Source organism: Myxine glutinosa, chromosome 12, assembly GCF_964187855.1.
Source record: "Myxine glutinosa chromosome 12, kmMyxGlut1.1, whole genome shotgun sequence".
Classification (NCBI taxonomy): Eukaryota; Metazoa; Chordata; class Myxini; order Myxiniformes; family Myxinidae; genus Myxine; species Myxine glutinosa.
Genome location: NC_136272.1, coordinates 68,216,695 through 68,233,304, shown reverse-complemented (window position 1 = coordinate 68,233,304; position 16,610 = coordinate 68,216,695). Strand labels below are relative to the sequence as shown.

At 47.7% G+C, this 16,610-nt stretch overlaps 1 protein-coding gene across 1 annotated transcript in view; it reads left to right on the top strand.

The window, feature by feature from the left end:
* Positions 1 to 16,610, top strand: part of LOC137437609 (homeobox protein Hox-A3-like) — a 43,004-nt gene that overhangs the window by 11,508 nt on the left and 14,886 nt on the right. The window contains exon 2 of the mRNA XM_068132079.2: positions 5,043 to 5,786. Within this exon, the coding sequence (XP_067988180.2) occupies positions 5,043 to 5,786 (744 nt within the window). The remainder of the gene's footprint in view (positions 1 to 5,042; positions 5,787 to 16,610) is intronic.

Genomic DNA, 16,610 nt, shown 5'->3' with positions numbered 1-16,610 from the left:
CCGGGGCGACGTGCGTAGGTGGGTGCCCGTGGTGCGCCGTCGGCACCGGGGGCGAACCTCCGGGCTGTCTCCTGCAGTGCGGAGCGCTCCTGCGCTGCAGACCATGGTGCCGTGGGGTCGGGGAGAAACTCGCCCGGCACCCGCAGCAGTTGTCCGAAGACCAACTCTGCCGCGGATGCGCGCAGGTCGTCCTTGGGTGCAGTCCGGAGGCCCAGCAGGACCCAGGGGAGCCTGTCGACCCAGCCGCCGTCGCGGAGGGTGACCCGGAGCGCGGCCTTCAACGAGCGGTTGAACTGCTCGCACAGGCCGTTGGCCTGGGGGTGGTAGGCCGTAGTTCGGTGCAGCTGGACCCTGAGCCCCCGCGCGACCGCCCCCCAGAGCTCCGAGGTGGACTGGGGGCCGCGGTCGGACGAGCTGTCCGAGGGGGCGCCGAACCGGGCGACCCAGGTGGCGATGAACGCCTGCGTGACGTCCGCCGCCGTCGTCGCCGCCAAAGGCACGGCCTCCGGCCACCGGGTGGTGCGGTCCACAATTGTGAGGACATGGGTGAAACCCCGCGAGGGGGGCAGAGGTCCCACCAGGTCCACGTGAACGTGGTCGAACCTACGTTCTGGCACCGTAAACGGGGCCAATGGGGCCTGGGTGTGTCGGTGCACCTTTGCGCGCTGGCACGCGAGGCACGTCCTGGTCCAGCCGCGGACGGCCTTCCGGAGGCCATGCCAGACAAACTTGTCGGCGACCAACCTCTGGGAGGCCTTCGTGCCCGGGTGGGACAGGCCGTGGATGGCATCAAAAACCTGGCGCTGCCAGCCTGCGGGCACGATGGGGCGAGGCCGCCCGAGGGAGACGTCGCACAAGAGGGCCGTGCCCGCGCCGTCGAACGGCACCTCGGTGACGCGGAGGCTGGTGACGGCGGTCCGCAAGGCCTGGACGCCGGGGTCGGCGGCCTGTTCCGCCGCCATCTGAGCATAGTTGATGCCGAGGTGGACTGTGGGCGACGGACCGGGAAAGGCAATCCGCCACCGGCTTGTCCTTCCCCGCCACGTGCCGGATGTCCGTCGTATATTCGGACACGGCCGAGAGGTGACGCTGCTGCCGGGCAGACCACGGCTCAGTGACCTTGCCCATCGCGAAGACCAGTGGCTTGTGGTCGACGAAGGCCGTGAACGCACGGCCCTCGAGCAGATGGCGGAAGTGCCTGACCGCCAGGTGAAGCCCGAGCAACTCGCGGTCGAAGGTACTATAACGGCGTTCGGGTGGGCGAAGCTGCCGGCTGAAGAATGCCAGCGGTTGCCAGGCACCACGCACCTATTGTTCGTGCACCGCACCCACCGCGTAGTCCAAGGCGTCGGTGGTGAGGGCGATCGGTGCGTCGGGCGCCGGGTGCGCGAGCATGGTGGCGTTAGGCAAGGCGAGCTTCGCGCCCGCGAATGCCGCGTCCATCTGCTCGGTCCAGGTAACGTCACCTTTGCCCGGCTTCCCTCGGAGGGCCTCGTGCAAGGGGCGAAGGAGCTGGGCGATGCGGGGCAGGAACCGATGGTAAAAGTTTACCATGCCCAGGAACTCCTGGAGCCCCTTGATCGTGCGGGGGCGCGGAAACCCCTTCACCGCCTCCACCTTGGCCGGGAGGGGGACGGCCCCGTGCCTGGTGACGCAGTGCCCCAAAAAGTCAATGTCGGCGACGCCGAACCGGCACTTGGTGGGGTTCACGATGAGGCCATGCTGGCCCAGGCGTTTGAAGAGCGTGCGGAGATGGTGGAGGTGCTCTTCGCGGGACGCGCTGGCGACGAGGATGTCATCCAGGTAGACGTACACGAAATCCAAGTCACGCAAGACGCTGTCCATTAGTCGCTGGAACGCCTGAGCCGCATTCTTCAACTCGAAGGGCATGCGAAGAAATTCGAAAAGTCTGAATGGCCTGATGACGGCCGTCTTCGGGATGTCCTCCTCCGCAAGCGAGCGAGCTGAACGTCTCGGCCTGGACGAGCCTTCTGTGCTTTACGTCCACCAACAGGCCATTTGCACACAGGAAGTCCGTGCCAAGCAGTGCCATGGGCACGTCGGCAGTGACGAACGACCACCGGAAAACCTGCCCTCCGAACCGCAGAGAGAGGCAGCGTTTTCTGTATGTGCGTATGGACGTACCGTTGGCAGCAAGCAGCGCGGGGCCCCGGCCCGCGGTCTGCTTGTCGGACCTACCGGCGGGAACGACACTCAACTGCGCTCCCGTGTCGCACAGGTAATGGCGCCCGGACAAGGTGTCCGTTATGAACAGTAGGCTGTTTGAACGGCCGGCGCTCAGTGCCACTACCGAGGGCCGGCCCGAGCGTTTCCCGACCTGCCGAATGAGCACGGCGGGCGACACTGCCAAGCCTCGTGGCCGAACTTGGTGTGAAACCAGCACCAGGCTTGCGGTTCTTTCCGCGGCGGCGGAGGTGGGCGTGGCGTGGCGGCCGCCACGAGGCGCCCCTCGGAGCAGGGGTGGTCACCCGCAGGAGGATCAGCGGCCAGAGGGCGCGTCGCGTAGTAGGGCTGGTCACCCGCAGCAGTTTCGGGCTCGGAGTAGGGGCGCGCAGCCGCAGCCGCCGCAGCCCCGGGAGCCGCGACGGCCGCACCGAAACTCACCCGCGTATCTAAAGCCGCGAAGAACTTGTCGGCCTCGGCAGCGAGAGCTCGGGGTTCCGTTATCATCGAACCGGCCAACGCGAGGCGTACTCGTGCCGGCAGCTGGTGTCGAAATAGCGCTCGGAATAGAAAATCCGGGGTTTCGTCGCCCAGTAGTGACAGCATATGGTCCATTCGGACCGACGGTCACGTGTCGCCGAGCTCGGGGAGGTCCAGGAGGCGGTCGGCCCGAGCGTCCACCATGAGGCCGAACGTGGCGAGGAGGAGACGCTTGATCGCCTCGTACCTGTGGTCGTCCGGCGGGTTCCTCAGGACAGACACGACCCGGGCGGCTGTGCCGGGCCCAAGGGTGGCGACGACGTGGTAGTATCGCGTCGCGTCGCCCGTGATGCGCCGAAGCTGAAACTGGGCTTTGGCTTGCATGAAGCAGAGCTCTGCTTGGGCCTCCCAGAACTCAGGGAGCTTGACCGCGTTGTTTGCCATTGCTATGGCGTGTTCGGATGGTTAGCGACGGCTGATCCAACGTCGGGGTCACCAAATGAAGCGCGGTGCTACGGGCGCTACTTGCTTACCAAGGAGGAAGCGGACAACACGGTAAATCAAAAGTCTTTATTGAAAGAGCCCTACTGTAGCACTAAGGAGCTCGGGCTGCGAGCCCCGTGTATATCCCGAGGCCACGCCTACCCCTCGGGCGTGGCCGACGCCCACTTGGTGCGCGGAATGATGCCATCACGCCAGTGATCTTTCGTGTCCGCCACAATACACTTTAATAATCCCAATCATCTATATTATCGTTTTTGGATTTCATCTCTTGTGGCCTTACATGTCACGTGTGCACAGAATTTTGTGTAGAATCCCAAATAGTGAGGAATCCAACATTCCACCCTTATGGCCACAGTCGGTTTGAAGCCCTTTAAAAGAGGCTTTGGGGATGAAGAGAACCAGGGATTTCAATATCTGCTTCGCCTTGCATCCGTTATCCTTACAGAACACTATTGAGGATCTTTTAGGGAAAAGCTTCTTTTATCCAACAAGATGTAAAGTTTATCCACAGAGGATTAAAAAATGATCTTTTACATATTAAAGTGTGCGTCACTAATCAATTTCTCACGAGTCAGTGCAAAGTTTGCAGCAATAAACGAAGTGCAAACTGGGAGGCAAAAACCTCGTCACCTTGATGATGACGGGACGTTTGTGGAGGGAAAAGACGAACACGTCACTTTCAAAGCAGCTCGTTCGTTCGTTCTCTGATGCAACATCATGAAGGATAACACCTGAGCTAACGAAGGGTTAACGCCTAAAACGTTAGCCTCTTGCTCCGCACGGCCCTTAGCGTACCTCATTGAATGGCTTGTCAATTTCATCCACTGTTCCATCACGACTACCTCTTGGTAGTTTGTTACTAAATGGTCAGGAGTGTTTAAGGGTTTAAGCTAAAGCATCTATACACCGGTTGTATAGTTTTACGGTTTTTGGAGGGTCGCACAATTGTGAGTACCTGGAATCCCAAATCACACATAGCCTATTTCATTTCATAAAGGTGATGCTTGCAGCTCCAACGTTCACAGTAGGCTGAAGGTAGACAGGACAGGATAGTCAACTAATAACACCACCTTATGTACTGGGAGGGTTATATGTAATGGGGCACAGCAGCATTAGCCAGAGGGGGAAGCACTAGTTTAGAAAGGAGGGACAACATTAGCCTTAAAGGAGGGGATAGGATTAGTATTTGTTAACATATTATGTAACACACACACACACACACACACACACAGTAACATATACACACACACACCCACACACACACACAGTAACATACACACACACAGTAACATACACAGTAACATACACACACACACAGTAACATATACACACACACACATACACACACACACACAGTAACATACACAGTAACATACACACACACAGTAACATACACAGTAACATACACACACACAGTAACATACACACACACTAACATACAAACACAGTAGCATATACACACACACACACACACACACACACTAACACACACATACATACACACACACACACACACACACACATACACAGGAACACACACACAAACACACACACACACACACACACACACATACATACATACATACACAGGAACACACACAGAAATGCTTTGAAACCGAGCAGGTCTCCAATGCAACCCACCCAAGTGTGGAGATGGCAGCCAACAACAGCTTGCAAGCAAATACGCTCACACACACACACATGTATATATATATATATATATATATATATATATATATATATATATATGCATATGGACATGTGGAGATAAGCAACGGGAGGATGCGTTCACATTGAAGCTATTACTAATTAGTAAAGGAGTCATATATTGCTCGTTTGTTTATCTCCACCCTAACCTGTATTTACATCTCCAGGTGAGAGCTGTGATGAAAAGAGTCCTCCTGGCTGTTCGCCGAGCAAGCGAGCACGCACGGCCTACACAAGCGCACAGCTCGTGGAGCTCGAGAAGGAGTTCCACTTCAATCGCTATTTGTGCCGACCACGCCGTATCGAGATGGCGAACCTTCTGAACCTCAGCGAGCGCCAGATAAAGATCTGGTTTCAAAACCGGCGCATGAAGTACAAAAAGGACCAGAAGGTCCGTGGACCGTTGTCTCCAGGAATGGCGCGCTCGCCGGCAGGGTCTCCTCAACTGGGCCTGCCGCCCGCTTACGGCTTCACCCTCAACCAGGGTGGTGTGGCGGCCCAGTCTCCTTACGATCGCGTCTCTCCGCCACCGTTCGGCCTAAAATGCCGCCAATCGAGTCCCTATTCCATGCCTCCGAGCTACGTGGCTCTGATTAATGGCGGCTCGTCCCCAAGCAGACGCTTTGCTAGCAAGGTCGCCAAGCCCTCGACAGACTACTTGCTGAGCGATGGCTGCTTCGGAAACCAGTTCCTGCCTGCGGGAGCCGCCTTCGGTGGGGTAGAATTCGAGGAGCCTTTCGGAAACGACTCCCTGGTTGCCAACGTCTCCCTCTCGCACACCTCGCACTCGGGCCACGTGGAACTATCCGGCACCGGGCAGGGCATGTACGGACACGGGGGGCCCGGTCGTTGCGAGGCCGACCTCCCGGTCTATCCCGATCTGCTGCCTCCGATGTCCGGTCGCCATCACGGTTCGTTGCTCCAAGATGTCCCGAGGCTAACTCACCTGTAGCCGTGTGGGCCCGGATCACAAAATGGACGTCCCCTACCTGCGTGATCATTCATGGCCGACCTTCTGCAAACCGCCCGTGGCGTTTTCCCACCGAAATTGTGTGGGTTCCAATGGAAGCGGATCCGATGTACATCTGTCTGCGGAAACATTGCAGATTCATTGTAGATTTATTTTACAAACAAATTATCGGTTTATTTACAAAGCTGATGCCAGGCTTTGACAATTTGGACGTACACCGTTATATATATTTAAGAGACAATGAACATACGGAATGACTTTTTGTACGTTTTAGCTAAAACAGCAGAACTTGAATTCAAAGCGCTTAATTCAACCGTCTGAAAAATCTCTGAGAAATGCAATTTATTTCACTTTGCCGACATTTTGTTTCACTGCATTTCCGGTATGATTACGTTAAGCAATAATGGCACGAAATAACAAGCAATCCAACAAAGGAAAGAGCAGCAAGGACAATGAATGAAGGAAGGGCTGATCCTACATAAAATCATACAGAGATGGGAATTAGGGCTGATCCTACGTGAACTCAAACAGAGATGGGAATGAAGGCTGATCCTACATAAAATCATACAGAGATGGGAATGAGGACTACTCCTACATAAAATCATAGAGATGGGAATTAGGGCTGATCCTACATGAAATCAAACAGAGATGGGAATTAGGGCTGATCCTACGTGAACTCATACAGAGATGGGAATTAGGGCTGATCCTACATAAAATCATACAGAGATGGGAATTAGGGCTGATCCTACGTGAACTCATACGGAGATGGGAATGAAGGCTGATCCTACATAAAATCATACAGAGATGGGAATGACGACTAATCCTACATAAAATCATACAGAGATGGGAATTAGGGCTGATCCTACGTGAACTCATACGGAGATGGGAATGAAGGCTGATCCTACATAAAATCATACAGAGAAGGGAATTCGGGCTGATCCTACGTGAACTCATACAGAGATGGGAATGAAGGCTGATCCTACATAAAATCATAGAGATGGGAATGAGGACTAATCCTACATAAAATCAAACAGATGGGAATGTGAGAACTGATCCTACATAAACTCATACAGAGATGGAAATTAGGGCTTATCCTACATAAAATCAAACAGAGATGGGAATGACGACTAATCCTACATAAAATCATACAGAGATGGGAATTAGGGCTGATCCTACATAAAATCATAGAGATGGGAATGAGGACTAATCCTACATAAAATCATACAGATGGGAGTGTGAGAACTGATCCTACATAAACTCATACAGAGATAGGAATTAGGGCTGATCCTACATAAAATCAAACAGAGATGGCAATGACGACTAATCCTACATAAAATCATACAGAGATGGGAATTAGGGCTGATCCTATGTGAACTCATACAGAGATGGGAATGAGGACTGATCCTACATTAAATCATACAAAGATGGGAATTAGGGCTGATCCTACATAAAATCATAGAGATGGGAATGAGGGCTGATCCTACATAAAATCAAACAGATGGGAGTGTGAGAACTGATCATACATGAATCATACAAATGGGAATAAGGACTAATCCTACATAAAATCATAGAGATGGGAGTGTGAGAACTGATCCTACATAAAATCAAACAATTGGGAGTGTGGGGAATGATCCTACATAAAATCATAGAGGTGGGAGTATGAGGACTGATCCTACATAAAATCATACAGAGATGGTAATGAGGTCTAAGACTTCACAAAATCAAACAGATGGGAGTGTGAGAACTGATCCTACATAAAATCATAGAGATGGGAGTATGAGGACTGATCCTACATAAAATCATAGAGGTGGGAGTATGAGGACTGATCCTACATAAAATCATACAGAGATGGGAATGAGGTCTAAGACTTCACAAAATCAAACAGAAGGAAGAATGAGGACTAATCCTACATAAAATCAAACAGATGGGAATTAGGGCTGATCCTATGTGAACTCATACAGAGATGGGAATGAGGACTGATCCTACATAAAATCATACAGAGATGGGAATGAGGACTACTCCGACATAAGATCAAACAGAAGGGGGAATGAGGGCTGAGACTACATAAAATCATAGAGATGGGAGTATGAGGACTAATCCTACATAAAATCAAACAGATGGGAGTATGAGCACTGATCCTACATAAAATCATAGAGATGGGAGTATGAGGACTAATCCTACAAAAAATCAAACAGATGGGAGTATGAGGACTAATCCGACATAAAATCAAACAGATGGGAGTATGAGCACTGATCCTACATAAAATCATACAGAGATGGGAATTAGGGCTGATCCCACATAAAATCATAGAGATGGGAATGAGGACTACTCCGACATAAGATCAAACAGAAGGGGGAATGAGGACTGATCCTACATAAAATCACACAGAGAAGGGAGTATGAGGGCGAAGACAACATAAAATCAAACAGAAGGGAGAATGAGGGCTGATCCTACACAAAATCAAACAGATGGGAGTGTGAGAACTCATCCTACATAAAATCATACAGAGATGGGAGTGTGAGAACTGATCCTACATAAAATCATACAGAGATGAGAATGAGGGCTGATCCGACATAAAATCATAGAGATGGGAATGAGGACTACTCCTACATAAGATCAAACAGAAGGGGGAATGAGGACTAATCTTACATAAAATCATAGAGATGGGAGTATGAGGACTGATCCTACATAAAATCATACAGATGTGAATACAGATGTGAATATATCCTACCCAAAATCATAGAGATTGGAATGAGGACTAATCCTACATAAAATCATACAAAGATAGGAATGAGGGCTGATCCTACATAAAATCATACAGAGATGGGAATGAGGACTACTCCTACATAAAATCATACAGAGATAGGAATGAGGGCTGATCCTACAAAAATCATACAGAGATGGGAATGAGGACTACTCCTACATAAAATCATACAGATGGGAATGAGGGCTGATCCTACATAAAATCATACAGAGATGGGAATGAGGACTACTCCTACATAAAATCATACAGAGATAGGAATGAGGGCTGATCCTACATAAAATCATACAGAGATGGGAATGAGGACTACTCCTACATAAAATCATACAGAGATAGGAATGAGGGCTGATCCTACATAAAATCATACAGAGATAGGAATGAGGGCTGATCCTATATAAAATCATACAGAGATGGGAATGAGGACTACTCCTACATAAAATCATACAGAGATAGGAATGAGGGCTGATCCTACATAAAATCATGGAGATGGGAATGAGGGCTGATCCTACATAAAATCATACAGAGATAGGAATGAGGGCTGATCCTATATAAAATCATACAGAGATGGGAATGAGGACTACTCCTACATAAAATCATACAGAGATAGGAATGAGGGCTGATCCTACATAAAATCATGGAGATGGGAATTAGGGCTGATCCTACATAAAATCATACAGAGATAGGAATGAGGGCTGATCCTACATAAAATCATGGAGATGGGAATGCTCTTACAATTTGATCAATAATAGGTTACAGCGAAGATAAACAGATAGTTTGTATATTTATGGGTTCTTATTTTTATTTTTTTCAAACATCTAAGTGATGGCGTGACCTCAAAAAAAAAAACTTAATATATATTCTAATGTATAGAAAGGAGTTTTGTGACACAAGATGAGTGCGGTTTAGTTGATTGCACCTGCGTTTTACACCAGGTTAATTAGTGTTGTTGTTCAAACCACAGTAGAATGTATATATACAGTATATATTATATATATATATACAGTATAAATATATACAGTAGATATATGTATGTATATGTATATATATATACAGTATATATATATATATATATATATATATATATATATATATATATATATATATATATACATATATATATATACAGTGTATATATATATATACAGTATATATATATATATATATATATATACATACAGTATATAATATATATATATATACAGTATATGTTATATACAGTATATGTTATATACAGTATATATTATATACAGTATATATTATATACAGTATATATTAAATACAGTATATATAATATACAGTGTATATTATATACAGTATATAATATATGTATATATATATATATGAATTTTGATGAACAGGGTAAATGACTTTTTCACCATATTTAATGAGTATGCAAGCGTGTAAATATATTTACTATTTATTTTGCATCATTTATATATATATATAATCTGTTTACATATTTTAGCACATTTTCCCTTTTGTTATATTCTTAAACTATAAAGAAAGTTATTTTTTTTCATGCAAAGGCAGTTAAATAGCTCGTATCTGCAGACCATGTTTCTATACGTTAGTATTTAATGTATGTTATTTATTTACTTGTTATAGGCATTAAGTTGACCATTTTGAGGATATTTTCTCAAGTCGAAATGAAACTTCACAGCAATAGTAGTTATAATATCGTAACCAAATGAAATGCCTGTAAAATATCATAAACGTACAAGGTTTTGGTCATTTTGAAGAAGGTGCATTAAAGTGAAAAATTCTATGCAATGTTTGCAAGTTTCTCTGTCCTCAGCACAAATCGATCAGATCGAACAAAAACGTTTGTGCCGGTATCGTATAAAGGGGTGTTGCATCCCGGAGCATGCAGACCTTGGACATGGACAAAAAGCCGACTGTTCCTTCTATATTTCGGCTTTGGAAATTGATCATTCCACGGTACCACTTAAAAAGAGTAGGCCATTGTGTATCATACATTTATCTCAAATTACTTGTTTGAGGTGAGCTGTTCAATCAGTGCTACCTGTGGGACGATGGATGGTATTTAACCCTGATTCTCATGTGTGCCTTTTAACGTGTTCTGTCGTGTCAGGAATTGAATGTGGAAACTTACCACGTTGGTGTACACTTTCTCCTGTGTTCTATTTTTTTTAAATTAACAGGTGGACACAGGTGTAGAATAATTTTGGGGTGTATCTGAACTTTTTCTTTTGCTCAGTTGGTTCTTCATTCGACTCGAGTGCTTCTCATTTCAAATTTCCAGCTGGGCTGTGTATAAAGTTTGATATTTTACACATTCGTATGAACTTCATTCATCAAAACTGGCCACCATTTTTGATGCCTTAAAAATTGATACATCTTTCTCTGAAAAAGGCCTGTTTATTACAAATCCAAGGGAGCGCAATTGTCGAGGGGTGTGCGAGGTGTGCGTATAAATGGTAAGGTATGCTGGGAGGAGGTGGAGTACGTATTATCCAGGTAAGACTCAAAAGCAAAGGGGAGCTTTTATTTTTGGCCAATGGGGAGGTCAACACGTCATTTGTTTCATGTGTAATAAATTAGTTAATTAATGCCTCCCATCCCAATTTTGGGACATTGCGCAGGATGTAATAGATAGATAGCTCTTAAACTCATGCTGATGATTTGTTAGTGATAAAGAAAGCAGCATGCCGGATATTTTAACTGGCTGGTTTGAAGAGTGACAAGCGGGTCCATGTGCTATGTTCACACTGTTCTCAAGACAACAAACACAATGAACCTCTACCCCCATCGCTCCACCCCCCCCACCCCTCCACCCCCCCCCCCCACACCCTCCCCCCAATTATACTCTCCATCTGGTCTACACTATCCTTGAAAAGTTTGGTCACGATCAATTAAAGCGGTTAAATAGATTACACTCCCCCCACCTCCCCCCCCTCCCCCCCCCATTCCCACCCCCCCACACCCCCCCCTCCACCTCCCCCCTCCCCCCCCCATTCCCACCCCCCCCCACACCCCCCCCACCTCCCCCCAATTATACTCTCCACCTGGTCTACACTATCCTTGAAAAGTTTGGTCACGATCAATTAAAGCGGTTAAATAGATTACACTCCCCCCACCTCCCCCCCCCCCCCCCCCCATTCCAAATTCCCCACACCCCACCGATTAAATCTCAAAATCAATTAAAGCTAAAAACTTAATCTTTTTCATCATTAACGAGTTTAGGTGTCGATCACTCAAGCCATATAAAGATCCACCTTCCCCCCAAATTCAATATCCATCGTAAATTGAAATATATATATTTAATAAAACCTAATAACTTGATTCTTTTACCATAATTGAAAACGTAAATAAAATAATATAAAATAAAATAAAAAAACGTAAATAATAAAACCTAAATAATTGAAAACGTCTTGGAGCTCTCTGCACGGCAGCAAAAGTTATAGTATTTTTTCCATTCGTGTTCGTCAATTCCGACTCGTTTTTTTATTGTGCATGTGTTGCAGGGTGTTTTCCAGTTGGTGTTGATTTGCAATTCTTGCAAACTTTTGTATAATTTAATCCTTTTCTGTCCCACCGCGTGCGCGGCCTGGTTTCCCTCGGCTCCCTACCCCCATAGGTGTTCTGTGAATTTAAGTTCTTTCCTTCGCTGTATTGCTTATTTCTTAGATTTTCTCTTCTCCCCCTAACTTCCCCGAACATCGACCACTTGTCTAACGTTTTAAATCTCTTCAAAGTCTCTTCACGTCTCTTCTCGTCTCGGGAAGTCACGTGACGTCACGTCTCTTCAAAGCTGTGCATGCGCGCACGCTTTCGAAGTTAATAAGTAACTGTTCACAATTGTGTTTTTGTCGTAATACCGGCTTTACCACAGGTCGAAACTTTATCTTTCTTTCGGTGTGTATGTAACTATTGGTGTGTCTCTAATAGTATTCTTGGTGTTGGTGTTTCATACCTGTGTACAGAATCGTCGGTTTCCTTTCGGCGCTCGCAATTCCTTTCGGTCTCTATTTTTCACGTTCCACGTTCGGTCTCTGTCTTTGTTTTCATCCCAACTCAAAAAAAAAAAAAAAAAAAAAAAAATTGATATATATATTCCCTTCTCTGTTCTTATCCGTTTCGTTCTTATTTGTTCGTTCGTTCTTTGTTCACGTCGTTAAAAAATGGTCCATCTGTCCCCTGAAGACTGGTATTCTGTCATATTCTATAACACCTTTTTCTTCTTCTTCTATAAAAGGATGCTTTCGACTTGCTCACCAAATCTATTCATTCCAAAAAAAAATTCCATCTCTTATAGTGCATCTTTCATTCATTCCCTAAACTCTCCAGAACTCCACCCATCCTTCAGCATCCTCAAACGTATTTTTGACTCAAAGGTCGCAAGAATCTCATTTTGCAAGAAATGTTCGTTTCCCATTAATCGTACATTTTTCAAAATCCAATCTCACCCCTCCCCTCCAAATCTTCCCCATCACCCATCCCTTTCAAATCTTCCCCCTTGCCCCTCCCCTCCAAATCTTCCCCATCACCCATCCCTTTCAGATCTCCCCCCTTGCCCCTTCCCTCCTAAACTCCCCCCACACCCCTCCCCTCTGAGACCCTCCCTCACTCCTCCCCTCCTAGACTCCCCTCTAACCCCTCCTCCTCAAAGCGTCCTCCCCGCTTCTTCCCCCTTCCAACTCTCACCTTCAGCTCCCTCAACCTTCTGCCTCACTCTTCCCCCTCCTCAAACAACACCTCACTGCGCCTCACCCATTCACCATCAAACCTTTGGTCCGCCCCATACTTCCCTTTCTCCAAGCTGTTCTGAAATCTCTGACGCACCTTCAACAGCTCTCCCTACCTCTTCCTCCTCTTCCACATCATACCGTACCGCTCCCTCCCCCTGTTCTGTATCCAATGCTCCCCCTTCCTCTTCTTTAACAGTATGGACCTCAAACATCCGGGGCCTTCGCTCAAACTTGACTGATCTCTCCATACAGGTTGCTTCTGACAAACCAGACGTGATCTGCTTAACAGAAACTTTCCTCCTTCATGATGTCTCTGATTCCTTGGTATCTCTCCCAGGTTACTCCCTCCTCCGGTATGATAGACCTGAGCCTCGTCCTGGAGGGGGGGTTGCTATCTTTATAAAAAACTCTCTTCCTCACTCGCCCTGCACTGCCCTCTCTCCACCTCACCCCCAGGAATACCTTTGGCTACGGCTTCCCCTTCGCTCCCACCTTTTGTTCATATGTGTGTTGTACCGTCCACCAAACAGTGATGACTCCATCTACATCTCACTGTCTGATAATATGGACCAACTTCTATCTACCCATCCCAACTCTCTCTTCCTCATATGTGGTGATTTCAATTGTCACCATGCCAGTTGGCTGGGTGTGGGTACCTCTCTCACCAGCCATGGCTCTTCAGCAAAGGACTTCTGCGACTCACTGGGACTGACACAATCTGTCAATTTCCCGACCCGGATCTCAGTCAACGGAGCATCTTCTCTTCTGGATTTGGTTATGACAAACTTCCCTGAAAATGTCTGCTGCTCTTCTTCTGCTCCAATCGGCTCATCTGATCATGTGCTTGTCAAAGTGGACATCTCTCTGACCATTCTCAGAGAGCCTCCTCAGCGTCGACGAGTCTGGCATTTCACTCAGGCCAACTGGCACGGTCTTCAAGCAGCCATCAATCATCTGGACTGGTCTCCCATCTCTACCGCCTCTGACATCAACTCATCCTGGGAATTCTTTCAAAGTAAATTGCTCTCTCTCATGCACAGATTTATACCATCTCGTCTTCAGTTGTCATACCCTTCCTCCCGTCCATGGTACACGGAATCTTGTGGTGAGGCTGTTGCCCTGAAACAACTTGCTTTCGTCTCCTGGAAAGCAAATCCAACGGAAGGAAATCTCATTTCCTTTCACAAAGCCCGAAACAAGTGTGTGTCCACCCTCAGGAGAGCCAGGAAACAATATCTCACCATTCTCAAGACCGAACTCTCTTATCTGTCTCCCTCTTCCAAATCCTGATGGCGTCTGGTCAAATCTGTTTCTGGTGTTTGTTCCCCCTCCATCCCCTCCCTCACCTCAAACGGCTTAACGGCTGACTCCGCACGTGAAAAAGCTGAATGCCTCAACTCTGTGTTTGCCTCTAAATCTTGTGTCCCAAAACCATCCCTCTCTGTACCCACCGTACCCAGTCGTACCCAGCTGCTCCTGGACTCTGTGTCCTTTCCTCCTGACAAGGTGGAAAAGTTTCTGGCAACCCTCGACTCTGATTCTGCAACTGGTCCTGACGGCATCGGCCCACGGGTCCTAAAATCATGTGCTTCTGCACTTTCACTCCCTCTTTCTGTTCTCTTCACCCTCTCTTTTGCTCAAGGTCATCTGCCATCTGCTTGGAAATCAGCCAACATCACCGCTTTGCACAAAAAAGGTGCAAAAACAGATCCCAGCAACTACAGACCAATCAGCCTTCTCCCAATTATCAGCAAAGTCATGGAATCCATCATTGCTTCAGATATTAAATCTTTCCTCTTCTCCAATGGCTTGATCTCTGATCATCAATTTGGTTTCAGACCTGGTCACTCTACTCTGGACATGCTGCTTCTGCTTTCTCAACAATGGATGGAGGTCCTCAACGCCAAACAGGAAATTAGAGCTGTCTCCCTTGACATTTCACGTGCCTTCGATACGGTCTGGCACCCTGCTCTGCTCTCCAAACTCTCCTCCTTTGGTATCCATGGAAATCTCCACGCATGGCTGGCGGACTTCCTCTCTGGTCGTAGTCAACGTGTGGCCCTGAATGGGTTTCTCTCATCTCCTCTTCCTGTTCAGGCTGGAGTTCCCCAAGGTAGTGTTCTGGGCCCTATGCTTTTTCTGGTCTTCATCAATGATCTCTCTGACTCTCTTGAAAATCCTCTCTATCTCTTTGCTGACGACTCTACTCTCTGTCGCTCCATTCCTCATCCCTCAGATCGGCAGTCTGCAGCCTCCTCACTCTCTGCAGACCTGGACAAAAATCACAGACTGGTCAAACAAGTGGAACATGTCTTTCAATCCTGACAAATCTCACACTCTTACAATGTCTCTCCGAAAGGACCGACTGGACAACCCTCCCATCTACTTTCTCAACAATCCTCTCAAAGAAGTTCTGTCGCTCAAGCTTTTGGGTCTCACTATCTGCCATGATCTTTCTTGGGAAAACCACATTTCCAAGCTGGCCTCCAAAGCCAGTCGCCGACTGGGCATCCTCCGTCATGCGAAGTCCTTCCTTGGCACACCTGAGCTCCTCACCACATACAAGGCTTTCATCCGCAGCTCAATGGAATACTGTTCCCCCCTCTGGGCTGGTGCTCCTGCCTCACACCTTGCTCGGCTTCACGCTGTTGAGGCCAAAGCTTTCAGAATCATTGGAATCTCCTGCGATGTAGTCAACGCCGAGGGCCTTTCACTCACTCACCGCAGGCAGGTTGGTGGTCTTTCTGTCTTCTACCGACTCCTCTCCGGCCTTGCTCCCCCAGCTCTCTCTGTGCTCTGTCCCCCCAATATTCCTTCAGGTCGCACAAGATCTGCCTGCAACCCTCTTCTGGTTAAACTGCCAAAGTCTAGGCTCTCTGCTCACCTTCACTCTTTCATTCCCCTTTTCTCCCGCCTCTGGAACAAACTCCCCCACGCCCTTCAATCCCACTCCTCCCTCCAGGTCTTTAAAACAGCTGTTCACCACCATCTCTTATCTTCCCCCATCGAAAACCTTGATCTTTTCTACCCCCGGTAATTCACCCCAGAGTCCTTGCAGTGTTCATATGTTTTAATCCTCTCCCACCTCCCCCCAAGTCCTCCCGATGTCCCTGCTCTCAAATGTTGTGTTTGTGTCCTTCCCCCTCTCTTTTGTGTCCTTCCCCCTCTCTCCCCATCTTGTCTACCGCTCCCCTTGTTTTTTGTGTTTTGTGTGTCGGTTTGTCTTTTTGTGTGATTAATGTTAGCTCTTTCACGAGCCTCGATCTTGTATACAAAAAAAAAAAAAAAAAATTCC